This window comes from Nannobrachium achirus, assembly GCF_963921795.1.
Source record: "Nannobrachium achirus genome assembly, chromosome: 21".
Lineage (NCBI taxonomy): Eukaryota > Metazoa > Chordata > Actinopteri > Myctophiformes > Myctophidae > Nannobrachium > Nannobrachium achirus.
In genome coordinates, this window is record NC_137828.1 from 29,733,201 (window position 1) to 29,750,167 (window position 16,967).

The window sequence follows — 16,967 nt, forward strand, 5'->3', positions numbered from 1 at the left end:
AGCAGTGTCCAAAAATGTGTTTGAAAAAATCGGCCTGATGGTGGCGCTATATGGGACAGATCCATGTTGATGAGATGAGTGTAGACATACTGTGTACCGATTTGCGTGATTTTAGGGCAAAAATTGTAGGAGCAATCTCAGAAATGGCCCCTATGGAATCCTCAAGACTGAAATCAGTCCCCAGGACTGAGAGCTTTAACCCCCGAGTTTGTCCAAGATCCAAACTGGAGCCACGCTGCTCCTGTCCATCCTGATATATCCACATCATTCCATATATTCTATATTACATACAGTACTACATCCACACCAAGACCAAGTTAAGAAGAATTAAAACATATATAATTTTCCTTTTAATTAGATTTCACACATACAAATCACAGGTATACACAAATAAAGTTTTTTTTTTAAACCTCCATGACAAAAGAGCACTAAAGAGTTTGTTTTCTAGGGCACTGGAGAGAGAGAGAGAACGCTCATACTGGTATTGGTGTTGTTCCACTGGCCTGCTTCAGTCACAGAAAGAAAGGCACCTGAAATACTGTACACTGAAATACATTTCAGTCTCTGCCATAGATATTCTGAGGCTGATGAAAACCAGAGAAAAGTTGTTATGAGAACTCCTGGGTGAACTGCTGGTGGAACTTCCCGATTTTCTCCAATACAACTTTCAGTTTCTCGGCTGGAGGTAAGATGGTCATTCTAGACAGAGTGACACAAAGGAAAGAAGTAGATAGGTAAGAGAAAAGTGTGAAATAATAACTTAGGAACTTAAAGTTGTACCATGTAACTTTTTTTATAAAACAAATCTTAAAATTGTCCTAACTGTTAAATCGCTAAAGTTTTAGAACACCCACTCCGTTATTTTCAGCTTCTGAAGCCTTCTCTTTATATGTTTTCTTCTTAGCAGTGACAGGGGCGGGATTTCGCGCCAAAATGACGTAATCTGCATCATCTGTATACGTTGTGTATACGTTGCCCAATCACATCGCCGATCATGCACACATGGTACACTACCGGCCAATCACAGCTTATCTGTTCTGGTCTCCAGGAAGCGCCTCCGCTTGGCTACAGTGTTTACCATGGTGAAGGATTTTAACCTCTTAATCCACAAATCCTGGCCAGAAAATTACGTTCTACCATGCGTTCTACCCCTCCACGGATTACTATCGGTCGCGGTGGTTTGCTGGCGCCGCTCCGGTGGTCCGCGGCGGTGGTCCGCGACGACTCCGGACGAAAAACGGCCGAAAAAAGCAATACCGCTACTGACCACTAGTTGAGCAACTTACACAGTATAGCTTTAACTATATACAGTATAATATCTATAAAATAGTCGGATGAAACAGTCCAAAAAACAACATACCCCATATTTTCTGGACTATAAGGCGCACCGGACTATAAGGCGCACTGTCAATAAATGGTCTATTTTCGAACTGTTTTCATATATAAGGCGCACCGGACTATAAGGCGCACATAATAGACGCTACCGTTGTGTTATGCATCTGTGCTAAAGGGAATTTCAATGTCAATGAATGATCCATATATAAGGCGCAATGGAGTACTGTAGCACTGTAGTATTTTGAGAAAATTAAAGGCTTTTAAGTGTGCCTTATAGTCCGGAAAATACGGTAATTGCATTGGGCCCTTGCTAGCTAGGGTAGTAGGGCTACTATAATCACTTTTCTTTTTTTTTTTTATTGTTAACAGACGTTGGTTATTTCAAATAGAAAAAAAAAAAAAAAAGATTTCAGAATCTGCCCTCACCCTTACAGTTAAGTCACCACCATTATATCATCACTGTTGGGTAGAAACCTTGTATCTCCAAGTTTCAAATTTGTAATTTTATTTCGCAAAGTAAAAGCACTGCTTCATCACACAAGGCCGTCGCACAAAAGTAGTGAAAACAGCTGATCTACAAGCATGTGCGAGGCGTTGTCTGCTTGTAGATCGGCTGTTTTCATTAGTTTAAATCATTTTAAAAATGATAAATACAAAACAAACACTTTTGGACATACAAGGTTTCCACCCGACAACGATGATATATTACTTTCATTGGCTACAATGAAATGAGAACATAATCGCACCACCAAGCGGTTTTGAATGGTACTTTGGGCCAGGACAGAGGGCTGATTTAAGGCTTACCTGAAGTGATAGGTTCCCTCTCTCTGTCCAAAGCCACTGCCTGGAACCAGGCAGATACCAGTCTCTTCCAACAGCCTCATGCAGTAGAACATGTCTGGAGCCTTGCCTTCATTCTGTACACACACACACACACACACACACACACACACACACACACACACACACACACACACACACACACACACACACACACACACACACACACACACACACACACACACACACACACACACACACACACACACACACACACACACACACACACACACACACACACACACACACACAGCATGGATTTATAAAACACACAAACTCACTGTTACATTTATTTGCGACTGTAGCTCGCAGTTTAGTATGAGAAACAGCACATCATGTCTCCGTCCGTGTACGCTTTTTTACGGTCTATGGGTTGACGCTTTGACATCACTGTGATGTCAGGGGAACCACACTAACATAATCCCTTTTATGCCCTTATATGGAGATCCCTGATGCAATCAATATTAAGCCCATATCTAACAGGACTTCATATGGGAATTCACATATATGGAGGAAGACAGCCCATGACTGTGTGGCTGGTTCTACAAACAGGGATCTCCATATATGGGCATAAAAGGGATTGTACTGTATGTATGATGTCAGATGTCATAGACATAGGACTTTCACATAACGAATAACTGAGTAAGCATGTTTGGGGTATCACAGGCTCAGCATATCTCCATATATGAGTACCAGGGGTCTCCATATATGGGTAACTGGTCCGACATGGCGTGACCTCGCCCTTTAGGGTCGCTTGTCGCCCCTTAGACGTGTTACTGGTTCTTATGTAATTATGGTTCGGTTCTCGTACTCTGTACCTTTCCTACACCTGTGACAAAAATAAAGGTTCAACGTAAACACAGATGTGGATTCTGGTAAGCAAGCAGGCCAGTCAGTGCTTGGGTTGTTTGGGTTTAAAGAAACAAACAATAAAAACACCCAGAGCTAATAAACGAAGCCAAAAGAAACAGGGTGCACACACATAGTACAGACCTTGGCCTGCTCAATGGCCTTCTGGGGTAGAGTGACACGGGGGAAGGTGTACATTGCACCCTGGACAGGGTTACAGGTGAAGCCAGGCACCGTGTTGAAGGTCTGCTCAGTCAGCTTGGCCTTTGCTTTCAAGTCGGCCAACACAGCATTCCGTTCCTGGCGAGGCGGCGACGTAAACGTGTTAGTTAGAATGTTTCCAAAGAATTTCATAAATCAAATAAATCTTTATTAGTATCATGGTGACATTGGTGAGTATGATGTCAGGATCATGTCACGTAACCACTGAACCCTATATACTTAGTTGATCAGGGTCTCCCTGGGCCCTCTAGTACAGTGGTTCCCAAATTATTTTGGGGGGGTCCCCAGATGATTAACTTAACACTTTCCCAGCCACTTTCTATTGCAACCATACTCGCCCGTACTTCTTTAGTACTTCAATTAGCCAGACTTAGTAATTAAAAACAAAGGGACGCAGCTCCCAGTCCCAAGGGAGCATTCTAGGGCCGTTACTGTTTCTACTTTACATTAACGACATGAATACGGCCCGTAACTGTAAACTGTTCCTTTTCGCTGACGACTCAGCTCTCCTGATTTCGGGTGAGAACAAATTGCAGGTTGAGGAAGCTCTTAGCTCAGAAGTCACCAAAATTCGTACTTGGCTTACCGACAAACTGTCACTACATCTCGGTAAAACGGAATCTATTCTTTTAAAGGAGATAAATATAAACGATTTCAAGATCAAAGTTGATGACACAGAAATCACTAGCAAGGAAGAGATTACCTATATGTCCTCTTTTGTCAACAAAAGGGCCTTGCTGGGGCCATCATTCAGCCCCATTACGACTATGCCTGCACCTCCTGGTACTCCAACATCAAAATGCCACTTAAGACAAAGCTCCAAACTTCCCAAAACAAATTGATTCGCCTACTTCTCTACCTGGTATGGGGCCAATGACCCATATTTCCCCCACTCATTTTGCGGGCCTAGGATGGCTCAATGTAGAAGACAGGGTTAAACAATTGAAAATGGGTCCGACTTTCAAAATAGTCAATCCAAATATATCATCAACCCCCACATATTTGACCAAACACCTCCAAAAAGTAAGCTACACCCACAACTACAACACCAGATGGAGCGCAAATAACAATTTAATAATACAAACCCATAGTACAAACATGGGGAAATTCTCCTTTTACAATACAGCCACTGAAGTGTGGAATTCCTTGACTATTTCCCTTAAAACAAGTAACTCGCTGGCCTCCTTTAAAACGGCCCTGAAAATTCATCTTTCAGGAGGTCAGAGGGGTAGGTAGTCATCATTTCTCCCCGAAGACAGGTGAAAAGTGAGTCCCCATCACCCCCTCTTTTTTTCCTCCTGCACCGAACATATATGTGAATTATTTATTTTTATCAAATGCAACGAATATTGCCATGTTCTGTAAATTCAGTGCCAAGGACTTCCAATGGAATCAAGACTGTAAAAGGACTTATTGGGATGTTCCTATTGGTCAGAATGCTTTTTGCTGTACCAAGGCCGTGCTGCATGTTTTTTTTTGTGTCCACTGTACATGTGTGTAAATTCATTGTGCCAATAAAATAATCAATCAATCAATCAGGTCTCAAAGATGCTTTTGATCGCTTCCTGGTCATGATAGCTGTTTTTAGCATCCCCACGCATTATACACAGGAGCGTTAGCCTAGCCTCCGTACGCCCCAATTTCACCCAGAATCAAGTTGACATGGAGTGTGCATATAGAGAGCATGTCGTGCGCTTATATTGATGTGCACGGATCATGCACGCGGAGCGCCTCGTGGGAAGGATGTTTTCGCTAAAATCCCCTATTGCAGGCAATGGATAGCTGCGGCTCAAACAGGGTGAGTAGTGAATCACCGACGCCTTTTAAGTGAAACAATAGACATGTCGTTGGGGCTATCTGGTGGTGGTCTTGTAAAATGAATGCTGTCTCAGATCATAATGTATATTCCTGAAATAATAGAAATTCCCGGCTAAACCACCGACAGCCATTCTAGGAGGCTGGGAAAGTGTTAATGTGCAACATTGTCTACTCACTCAACAGTAAACAAACCAACATAAAGTTTAAGTGTATATAGAAGGTATCTGCACATTTCTAAAGTGACAATTTAAGGACTTTTTAATACCACTAAAATGACAAATGAAACATTGGCCAAATTGTCAAATATAAGAGGCAGAGATTTTGAAAATAGCCGATCTACATGCTCACAACACCTCGCGTTGCTTGCGAGGCGTTGTGAGCATGTAGATCTGCTATTTTCACAATAGAACCTTGCTATACAAAATGTAATGCCTCAGCTCTTAGTGCTTGTCAGGGTGGGGGGTCCCCAGTTAAAATGTGATTATTTTGGGGGTCGCGGCCTGTAAAGGTTGAAAACCACTGCTCTAGTAGGTCTGCAAGTATTTTTCTCTACATCGTCTTTGCCAGTGAATAGCCGATCTACAAGCTCCCTTCCACCGCATCATGTTTGCGAGCTTCTAATTTTGCTAGCTCCCACATTTGGGGGTGTGTGTGTGTGTGCGTGCACGCGCACGCACACGCGCACGCACACGCACACACACACACACACACACACACACACACACACACACACAGTAGCATAGTGTGCATAGCATAGTGTGCATGTCCAGACCTTCATAAATGATTCATAGGAGGGCTCTCCAGGCTGGGGCGGGTTCACCACCAGGTCCAGCAGAGCCTGTCCCGGGACAGGGGGGCACAGACGCACCGACACCAGCTTGGTGAGCTGCAACTTCACCTCAGGATCCAGGTTGATCACCTCCATGTAGCCCCCTCGGAAACCACACCTAAACACACGCACAAAAGAGACAGAATGCTATTGTACTGTATGTACCATTACAATTTACAATTTAGGCATTTAGCAGAAACTTTTAATCCAAAGTGACGTACAATAAGCAGGTCATTAGCATCAGCAAGATAATATGTCAGTACATCAACAGCAATACAACAAATGCATAGGAATATCAATCTAGAAAAACAATAACATAGGCATGTATGGTCATTGAGGGAAGGGGAGTGTTAAGCCCCTATCATAGTAGGAACCGCGGTGATAAGCTATCCACCGCGGTGTAGTCTTTTTAAGTCATAAAACTACAGCATTACGTCATTACTCGCAGTGAAGAGCTATCCACTGCGAACCCCGACATCTCTCTGTTTTTGGAGCGGTGAAAGCGCTCCCAATGAACAGGTATATCCGTGGGTATGTGGCTGGCTGGCTGGCTGGCTGGCTGGCCCTGTCCGTAGCCTGGGCAATACCTTGAGTGGCCACACACAACACACTAGTTAAAGGAGGGGCGCTGTTTTGTGCAGGCCAGGCACACTCACCACTCACTCACAGGCACAGTTTACACTCACTCACTCACTCACATAGGGTACAGCTGCTCAAATTCACCGCTCCACTTCGAACCGAGGTTTGATTTTTACTATCAGACAGATCGGCCCATCACCCCGTTCACTGATTGGTCGATCTAGACCAGTCAGTCACAGTGATAGGACTTCACCGTGACTGACTATGATGGCCTCCACTTGTTTTCTCACTTTAGGTGGATAGCTTATCACCTAAAATTTGCGGTGAATAGCTCTTCACCCTGGACTCTGATAGAGGCTTTACAGGGTTTAGGTGGAGTCTGAAGAGGTGAGTCTTCAGTCCACGGCTGAAGCTAGGGAGTGAGTCTGTAGTTCTGTGCGACAGGGAGTTTATTCTACAGTTTGGGGGCCAGGAGGGCAAATTGTCTAGGACTAGTGGATCTTTGTCCTGGGGTTTTTATTTATTGACTGTGTATGCTCTCATTTTCCTGTGCGACTTTAGTCGCAGAGACTCACTCTCCCATGTAGCATTTGGAGGTGGAGTGGAAGGAGGCCAGTTCCACAGCGTCCGAATACTCTGGTCCCATCTCAAAGAGCACCTTCTTAAAGGAGTGGAAGGCACAGCCCTCTGCGTAGATGTTATCCTGGTACACCTGGCATGGAGAGGTAATATACAGTCATGAGGATTCACTACATGTAAGGTCCCCATCCCGCACCCTGCCCATAATTCAGAAGGTTCATTAGTCCGAAGGTTCATTAGTCCGAATTTAGTTAGGGTTACTGAGGTTAAGGTTAGGGTTAGGGTTAGAGTTAGGCATAGTATTCTTAACAAATTCGGACTAATGAACCTTCGGAACAATGAACCTTCGGAACAATGCCATGGCACCAGCCAAATACTGTATATCAATTTGGGGTCCTTGACATGAAAATGTTAGAGAACCACTGCTATAGACAACATTCAGCCACTAGATGTCACTGCAATACTACACTGCACCTTATTTCCCTGCATAATGTAAGGCAGCACTCATGCAGTTTTGGCGCCTGCCTCCAAGCATCTGTTATGGGAAAAAGATACATCCCCCAACAAAAACCGAAACAGCATGGATAATGGCTGCCATATACTGAATAAACAAAGCAATAACTTTGAACCTGACAACATTATTAAAACGATTATTTGTTTTGTGGTGGAAAGCATTATTTTGCACCTTTTTAAAATCTCTGCAGTTTTATAATTTTATTTCTGTTATTAGGATTTACGAGAATGTGAAATATTGCAGCAGAGATATTATGGAGAGACGTAAGGCACAGCAAAGGGTGTTTAATTTCTAAAAGAAAAAGGTAGGGGAAGCCATATATGTACCAAACACATTGGAATGATACGGAATGTATTCATTCCGTATCCTCGTATATTATTATTACTACTCCTATGTTGTTAAACTGACTGAGTGGGATGTGTTTAATATTATGAAGAGAAATGATTCCTCATTCACTTTCCCACGACTCCCATCCCATTCCAATACAACTGAATGTCTAACATGCATATTTCAATGAGGCATATGTTCTAGATTTCAGTGACATAAAACCTCTAATATAGTACATGAAGAAGTGAAGATTAATGAAGTTACTTCATCAGCCATGAGGAAAAGATGCTCTTCTTTAGCGAATCGGATCACATCTTCAATGCACTGTCTGCTCTGGACCTGACCTATCACACAGGACAACCACAGGTTTATAGATTAGAATAATGGATATGTATTTACTGAAAACAAATCAGTACAAATAAAGTCAGACCTGAAGTGTAAACTATGGAGTCGTTTTTAACCGTTGAATTGATCTTCTAAAGACTAAAAATATATTTTTTAAAGGATTTTGTTGCTTGGTGCACTTACAGTACTTGCACACACTTACACCCACACACTTACACCCACATACTGTTACACTGCATTGTTCATGCATATGAATATGAATATATTATCGAAAAATATATTCCTATTTCTTTGTGGTCATATTTTTACCTTATTTTATTTTTATCCTCACTGTTGAAGAAGCTCTCTGTAAAAGATTTTCACTGCATGCAATGTTGCTACCTGCTGCATTGTATGCGTGTGTGTGTGTGTGTGTGTGTGCGTGCGTGCGTGCGTGTCAATCAAAACACCACACATACCAGTCGGGTTTCCAGGATTGATGATGCAGAGGGCGCGGGGATTGCAGTGTTGCCTTGCGGCGGCGAGGGATCTCCTGAGTTCGGCGGCGTCCAGGCCCCAGCACTTGTCCTCGTCCAGGTAGTAGTTGACCTGCACGGCGCCCAGGTCGGCCAGGGCAGCGGAGTACAGCGGGTACTGCGGGATGGAGATCATCACGCCGGTGCGCTCGCGGCCCTCGCCGGCCACCAACAACTTCAGCATGGTCTGGGAGGCAGAGCAGAGAACATGTGTGTATGTCATGTGTGTCGAGTTTTGTTTCGTAGGACCAAGTTACACAAAAGCACAACAAGTGTGTGTCCGTTCAGTGCGGGTGGCAAATCCCCCCCCCCCATTTTTTGTATTATAATCACAGCTAAAAGGGTCAATTTGTTTCTTACAGATAGCTGGGGTACACCCGCATGTGCAACATTTGAATACAGGACAGGTAGTCACTCATCTACATTACATCGATGCAATGACCTCCACCTATGAAGGAGTGTCAATGACCGGAGTCTGGAACTCTTAACCTATAGATTTGAGAGGGGGTGCTTTTGTGTGATGGAAAATGTCGATAAAATGTCGATATTTGCAGAGCACACGAGCGGAATGGAGCGATGACAAAAGCCGCTCCGCGCTCCAGAGGGCTCTTGTCTCACTCGCTCGTCGCACTGCTCCCCGCCGCTCCGTCGCTCAACTTGATTTTCGCATCTCTCGCTCTGCGCTCGCTCCACGCTCCGCTCAGGGCCGTCAATCAGAGTAAAAAAAAGTAGTTTGCTACCATGTCCGAAACACTTTCTCCTTTGCCAGTGTGTTCCCAACACAAATGGCTGCGCTAACGTGAGCCTCGGCTTTGATGGAGACTTGGAGTGCTTTCCACTCGCCACTGTTTTGTTGGAAACATGCGGCGCGCGGCCCCAACAGGATCGGCTCGGAGCGGAGGAGGGTCGGCGCTCAGACCCATTATAAAAGTCGCTCGCTCACGCGCAACTAAAAAAAAACTTCCCGCTCCGCTCCCCGCACCGCTCGCGCTCCACTCCGCTCGTATGCTCTGGGGTGGTGTGACGTGGTTTAGTTTGTGTGGTGCTAAAGCTGCAGTTGAAATCTGGCTTGACTGTGAGAGTTTACTTGAAATCAAAAAGGTTTGAGAACCACCAGTGTAAATAAATAACTGGAAAAAAGCTGGCCTGATTAGTGAATGATTTGAGTTCAAACGTGGACAGAAGGAGGCGTACAGTCAGTCATACCACTATAGCGTCGCTGGCTCCTGTCGAGAGGTAGATGTTGTCTGGGTGGGAGGGAATTCCACCGTCCCTCTTCTGGATGTAACGAGCAACGTCCTGGCGGATGCACTCTATTCCCTGGCTAGCACTGTAAGCTCCTGAAAAGCACATGACAACACACGCTCAGAGGCTGACTCACACACAGGACTGACTGGTATGCAAAACACTAGGAACCAGCAATGTAAATGTAGCTACCGTTTACATTTTAGGATCTTTTATACATTTATTGGAAAACAATAAATACACATATTTTCTGGTGCAGCAATGTGAGCATAATATTAGTACAGCATTGTACGCACACACACACACACACACACACACACACACACACACACACACACACACACACACACACACACACACACACACACACACACACACACACACACACACACACACACACACACACACACACACACACACACACACACACACACACACACACACACACACACACACACACACGCACACGCACACACAGCCCAATCAGATCATCAGTCAATCATCCATTTACAACATTTTAATTAAATATAAAAAAAGACATAGTGTGTACTTCTGTGGCCTACTACTGGAAGTGCACAAGACATATGGTGCCGATTGGTCCAGCAGTTTGCAAGATTTAGCTCCAGATACACCCACCCACCCACCCTCTATAGACAAGTTTAGCCTCCTGCAGAGCCACTCCGGGAACATAAACATACAGATATCTGTCAAACCACCACCTGATAAAACAGCCCAAGTGGACTAAAACAAGTTCATGCTAAAAGTACAGCAGAACAAGCAGCTAGCAGCACAGAGGACCTAGCAGTTACAGAGGGTGTTTGATTGATTGATGAATGTATTAGCAGTTTGCAATAGGAAAAAGTACAGTTTCATGACAGCTTTACGGCTTATTTACACAGGAACCACTTTATGTATCTCATATAACATTGAAAGACAGACGGATAGAACAGAGTACTTTGCATAGGATAACATCAATTACAAAAGCAGAAAAATGGGGGGGAAAGAGGGGGCGGGTGGAAACATGGGGGCTTAGTCTATTTACAAGTCTTGAGTAGCAGCCGTCTGAAGGGGACTTTCAGACCAATTTTGAAGGAGGCTAGTGACTCCTTTAACCCTTTGTAAGCCACGGGGAGCCCCTTAATGTTAAAATCGTACTATATCGGACTTCCAAGGGGGGGAGGGGCAGCCAATCGTCTTTTCCCGTACTTTCCCGTATTTACCGAAATAAATGATTTTCATCCGAAAATCGGCGATCGTCTAACCTTCCCTAGTCACCACTCGTGCATTGATAGCTCATGCACGGTCTGACATGAAGCAGAGGTGACGTCAGCTCCTTTCCTTCTCCAAGGCTACTCCCAGCCATCCGTTTGCTGTCTGTACACTAGTGCTCCTACTGCAGCCATGCTTGGGGCTATGCTAGCGAAAATTTTCAGTTCTGTTCTTGAGTGAGTCACACATGGATTATTTGCGGGGACATTTACGTGAACGGATCGCACACGTGAAACGCACGGGGAGATCGATGATCGGCCAAAACCCCCATTCTATCCCAACGGAGATCGAGAAAATCAATCACGGTGAGCTAATGACCTGGGGGGAAAAGAAAAAAGAAAAAACAACGGCGCTGTCCAAGAAGGAGGGGCGGCGGGCTCATGTTTATAAACATAATATTATGTCTCAGATCACAATACAATAATAGAAATTTCACGGCTAATCTACCAACCACCATTCTATTTCGGACGGCAAAGTGTTAAACATGGGGTGCCATGACAGAAAGTTAAATTAGGTTTTTATGTGGCCACACCCACCAGTTCATTAAGTATGGCTGGTTGTCATGGTGGGTGGTGACCCAGCTGAAGTTAGCCACACCCACAGTGTTGGGTGAATGGTAAAAGGGGAGGGGATGATTATATGATGTCACTCTGTGTTTTTGGATCGACCCACAAGGTGGCAGCCTTGAGGAAGAAACCCAAAATACAAAGGTAATACATAATTGCTCATAACAACCACACCAGGGGGTCTAATGAAATATTTTCAACCTCCTAGACACATGAAAACCAGAAAAAGTACAAAACTATGGCACCACCCTCTTTAAGGCTTGCGTTCCACATGTTGGTGGTATAGCTGGAAAACGAATTAGAGTCTTTTATAGTGTTAAATCTAGGTTGAACATGATTAGTGGAGCTGCCTCTGGTGTTGTGATCGTGGACATCCTTGACCATTAGGAAGTAGTTTGTCAGGTACATGGGTATCTTGGAGGTGTAGTGTACCTTTTACACCAGGCCCACTGCAAGCTGCTGTACTCTGTCAGCTACTTTGAGCCACCCCAAGTTTATGTGGTGATAAACGGTAAGGTGGGCCCGAGGAGGAAGACCAAGCACGACCCTAATCAGTTTGTTCTGGGCTGTTTGGAGCTTTAACTTTTGATGCCACTAGCAGCAGAATGGAAAGTTTTAATTTATCATCAACGACCCCAAACTGCAGTGGACCTTTCAAAACACAAGGTGCATTCTAATCCTGACATAATATTGCTGGCTGAACTACACATACTATTGCCTCTGTGGGAGACAGTGGCTGCTCTGTACGCTGTTTTGGCGCTGTCCGTTGGTGGTGGTGCTGAACCATTCACCAATCCAGGCATGTAGAGCAGTGGTTCCCAAACTTTTTTTTGCCGGGGACCCAAACTAGTGAAAATAGTTTTGAAATAATAATAATTAAAAACTAAATGTAGGATAAGTAAGATGTAAGATGTCAAGTGGTTCTCACTCATGAAAATCAAATACCTCCTATCTACACAGTTCACAAACTCCTTGTCCATGTTTCTCCTCACTTGGAACTATTGGATTCATATTCTTCATCAGTAAAAATGTTGGACTGGAGTTGAGCACCAGTCCATTTACATATAAAAGGAAAAAATATAATCTACACTGTCCTCGCTAAATTAACTCTAGTGAAGTAAGTAAGCAAGTTGACTCAGTTCTCAAGTGAAAACGAAAATACATATTGTAGAGCACAAACCACCACCAGGAGGTATGCCCTATAATTATAGTGACTAGAAGCTCGAGCGTCTAGTCGGTGACCTGGCCAACACGTGAACGATGTAAATAGAGAATGAATGCCCCGCCCTTTAATGCAATCCCCATTATTAGGGATGCCCCGATCAGGTTTTTTTTGCCTCCGATCCGATACAGATCAAATATTATTGCTTCCGATTCGATCCCGATCTTTCCCGATCCGATCTTTTGGCAAGGCATTAAGAAAAAAAAATTCTATTCATTCTTATCACTTAGTGCAGCACTGAATCAACAAATTAAAAACAAAGCTTATGAGTAGTGTATAGTGGTATAGGCCTACTAGTGCAGTGTTTCTCAAGCATTGTGCAGCGGACCTTTGGTGTGGCCTTTGAAATTTGGCAGTGAAGTCACGATTTAAGGACTTTTAAAACCTGTTTAATACCTCAAAAAATAAAATAAAATAGACCATTACAGCATAAAAAATAATCAACAAACTATATAAAAACTGGTAAAACATTGGCCATTTTTAAAGTTGAAACAAAATAAGTTAAGAACCAATTAACCAGTCTGCTTGAAAACTATTCAGTAGCAGCTAGTTGACAGTGCAGAGAGACATAATTGCCTTCCTTTGATCCATTAACAAGGGGCCAATTACTACTTATTGGCATCAGCTGCCAGCTGGACACAGAGTCTGACACAATCACCTCCCCTCTGCAGGGCTCTGTGCTCATTTCTCCAAAAGCTCTTGAATATGATTGAAAATGATTAAGGATTACTGTGATTATGGTAAGCTTACATTTCATATCGCATTCACCTTACCTGTAACTTTCAGTACTCCCAGAAAATATTTTTTTGAAAAAAATAATAATAATAATAATTAAAAAAAATCAATATTTTTTTCCCGATCTCCGATCTTATAAAAATGACCATATCGGCGGCCGATCCGATCACGTGATCGGGCAACACTACCCATTATACCTGTTGTCATAGGACCCGTGTTGACCATCTGTTTGACTGTGTCCATGTATGCCCATATATGGAGATATCTGTCTGACTGCGTCCAAGTTATGCCCATATATGGAGATCTCTGTATCTGCCTGACAGTCGGCCGAGCGTCTAGTCGAGGACCGACCTACTCGGGAACGATGTAAATACGGAATGAATGCCCCACCCTTTAATGCAAACTCCATTATACCTGTTGTCATAACCTGTTTTGACCATCTGTTTGCCTGTGTCCATTTATGCCCATATATGTAGATATCTGTATCTGTCTGCCTGCGTCCATTTATGCCCATATGGGGATCTCTGCAGACACAGTGCCGGTTCTGGAAAACACTAATGTCAGACATTAGCTCCGCATACGGAGATTCCGGACCTTTCGCGGTGGTTCCGGATAACCGCATATCAGGTCAGGTCGAGGCCGGGCACTGCACTCCCTGCTGCGGTGGGGAACGCGTGTGCCGAATTCTGTGTAATGCAAACCCCATTATACCTGTTGTCATAGGATCCATTTTGACCATCTGTTTGCCTGAGTCCATTTATGCCCATATATGGATATATCTGTTTGTCTGTCTGCGTCCATTTTATGCCCATATATGGAGATCTCTGCAGACACTGTGCCGATTCCGGAAGACCCTGATGTCAGACAACAGCTCTGCATATGGAGAATCCAAACTTTTTGCGCTGGGTTCCGAAAAATCGCGTATCGGGTCGGGTCGAGGCCGGCCACTGCACTACCTGCTGCGGCAGGGAACACGCGCGCTGAATTTGAAGCTGGTGGGACGAACGGTTCTCAAGATACGCGGATTACATACATACATACATATATATATATACATACATACATACACACTCACAGAGATTTTTTGTTGACTCATGTGGCGTATGTGATGTCAGAGCCTTTTATGAAGTGATGTCACAATGAGTCAGCGCTTGCTCCGGAACGGCGCGATGTCAGTCATCTCCGCATACGGAGATTCCAAACCTTTCGTGCCGGATCCAAAAAACTGTGTATCGGGTCGGGTCGAGGCCTAGCTAAGAACGTAGGCAAAGGTCTGAGCTATCTGCGTGCGAAATTTGGAGTCTGTAGCACCAACCATGTGCTGTCAGGGCTCTTTAATGCGATTCGGGCCAATTCGGATTCGCGTCCATTGACTTCAATTAGTAGTCAGGACTCCGCATATGGAGATTCCGAACCTTTCGCGTTGGTTCCGGAAAACCACATATCGGGTCGGGTCGAGGCATAGCTAAGAACGTAGGCAAAGGTCTGAGCTATCTGCGTGCAAAATTTGGAGTCTGTAGAACCAACCATGTGCTGTCAGGGCTCTTTCGTGCAATTCGGCCTCGGCTTCAATTAGTAGTCACGATGTTTGCAGTGAAATTACAACCTAAAAGAGTAGCTCAGGATGTGATTACCAGTTGTACATCAACGGTACTGACTTCCTTCCTCTCACACTAACTTTCTTCACGTTTCTCTCATATTTCTGTCATTCAACCTTTCCATAACCTGCAAAGCCTGATTGTTAATGCCTTGTATCAATTTATGTTTGTGTCACCAGTCGATCAAACGTTTTTTTATTTAATGTTGAGTGTTTGCTGCCCCACATTTTCACATAAATTGACAGTTGTAAATGAAATGGAACATGAGTGTGCGTGTGTGACATTCCTCACTAGATGGAGAGATACAATAAGAGAAATTAGTTTCTCATGCATGCTTCATGCCTCACTGACATACCAGTCAGTCCTGTTTGGGGTCGTTAAATTAAATCAGCAGCACCCCCCACTCTGTAAAAGGGGGGCTGACTTATGACAATTCAGACTGAGTTGAATGTGTGCAAACATTAAGATTTCGTTTTCACGTTTATAAATATATATTTTTGTGTTATGTTGGCTTGTGTCAGGAACCTAGTGTATGTCCGAGATTGGCTAGTTCCAGACTGGTAGATCCCATAAGTCAGAGTGACAGGAGCATTGTGATTGGCCAACCTGGTGGCATGCGTATCCCATAGCCTGGGGGGATGATTGCTCAACAATTATTTTAAAAATAACTAAATTACAGTTGTTGTTGACCAATATGACAGGTCCATGGCCTCCTGTCAACGTACACAAGTAATATGACGCTGGTCAGCCTAGTAGATAATAAAGATACTAAACAGGAAGAGTAACTAAAGTATTACGTTTAGTTAGGTAGTAGTCTCGCGTAGCCAGACAACTATTCCATTATTCCACTATTCCACATATCTGAATGCTATGTAGAGGAACACTCCTGAACGGCGAGGAATGGAAGCTGGCATTTCCGTTCATGAAAATATATTTTAAAATGTCATTTCTGCTAAGCAGCCAGCTAAATATGCTTAAATGATTTTTATTCATATTAGGATAAATGTGCCCAATGTTAAAAACTAAACGGAAGTCGGGAGGAGGCTTCACTTCCGCTTTAACCGGGTACTAGGGCTGTCACGATATGACATTTTACATGACGATTAATTGTCACTCAAATAATTGGCGATTAACGATTTAATTGTGTTTTTTGTCGTTGATAATTACATTTCTGTTTGGCTTTTAGGCTTTGAAGTTGTACATGGTAGATATGACACAACCTAAATATACAAAGAAATTACTGACATATTTGACAACTTACTACTTAAAAAATAACTTTGATAGTGGAAATAGCCGATCTACAAGCTCACAACGCGTCGCGATGCGACGCGTTGTGAGCTTGTAGATCTGCTATTTCCACTATTTCTGACATTTTTCAACATTCACGTTTATGACGATTATGACAAAATAATTGCGATAATGTCAAATAATCACGATTAGACGATTATGTAATAATTGTGACAGCCCTATATGACGGGAGCATTTGCAAATCGCAGAGTCAACAGTCTGGCCACGCGAGACTAGTTAGGTAGTAAGAGTGGCTCCAACTTCTATACAGTGCTGCTGATTATTTATCCTTC

At 43.6% G+C, this 16,967-nt stretch overlaps 1 protein-coding gene across 1 annotated transcript in view; it reads right to left on the minus strand.

Moving 5' to 3' along the window:
• Window positions 1–328: 328 nt before the first annotated feature.
• The window catches only part of LOC308307166 (alanine aminotransferase 2-like), a 28,832-nt gene continuing 12,193 nt past the window's right edge, over window positions 329–16,967 (minus strand). Inside the window, exons 5-12 of the mRNA XM_080752337.1 lie at window positions 9,959–10,092; window positions 8,696–8,939; window positions 8,157–8,236; window positions 7,048–7,184; window positions 5,837–6,011; window positions 3,169–3,324; window positions 2,140–2,252; window positions 329–699 (exon numbers count right to left, since the gene is read on the minus strand). Coding sequence (XP_080608463.1) covers window positions 609–699; window positions 2,140–2,252; window positions 3,169–3,324; window positions 5,837–6,011; window positions 7,048–7,184; window positions 8,157–8,236; window positions 8,696–8,939; window positions 9,959–10,092 — 1,130 coding nt within the window. The 3' untranslated portion in view covers window positions 329–608. The remainder of the gene's footprint in view (window positions 700–2,139; window positions 2,253–3,168; window positions 3,325–5,836; window positions 6,012–7,047; window positions 7,185–8,156; window positions 8,237–8,695; window positions 8,940–9,958; window positions 10,093–16,967) is intronic.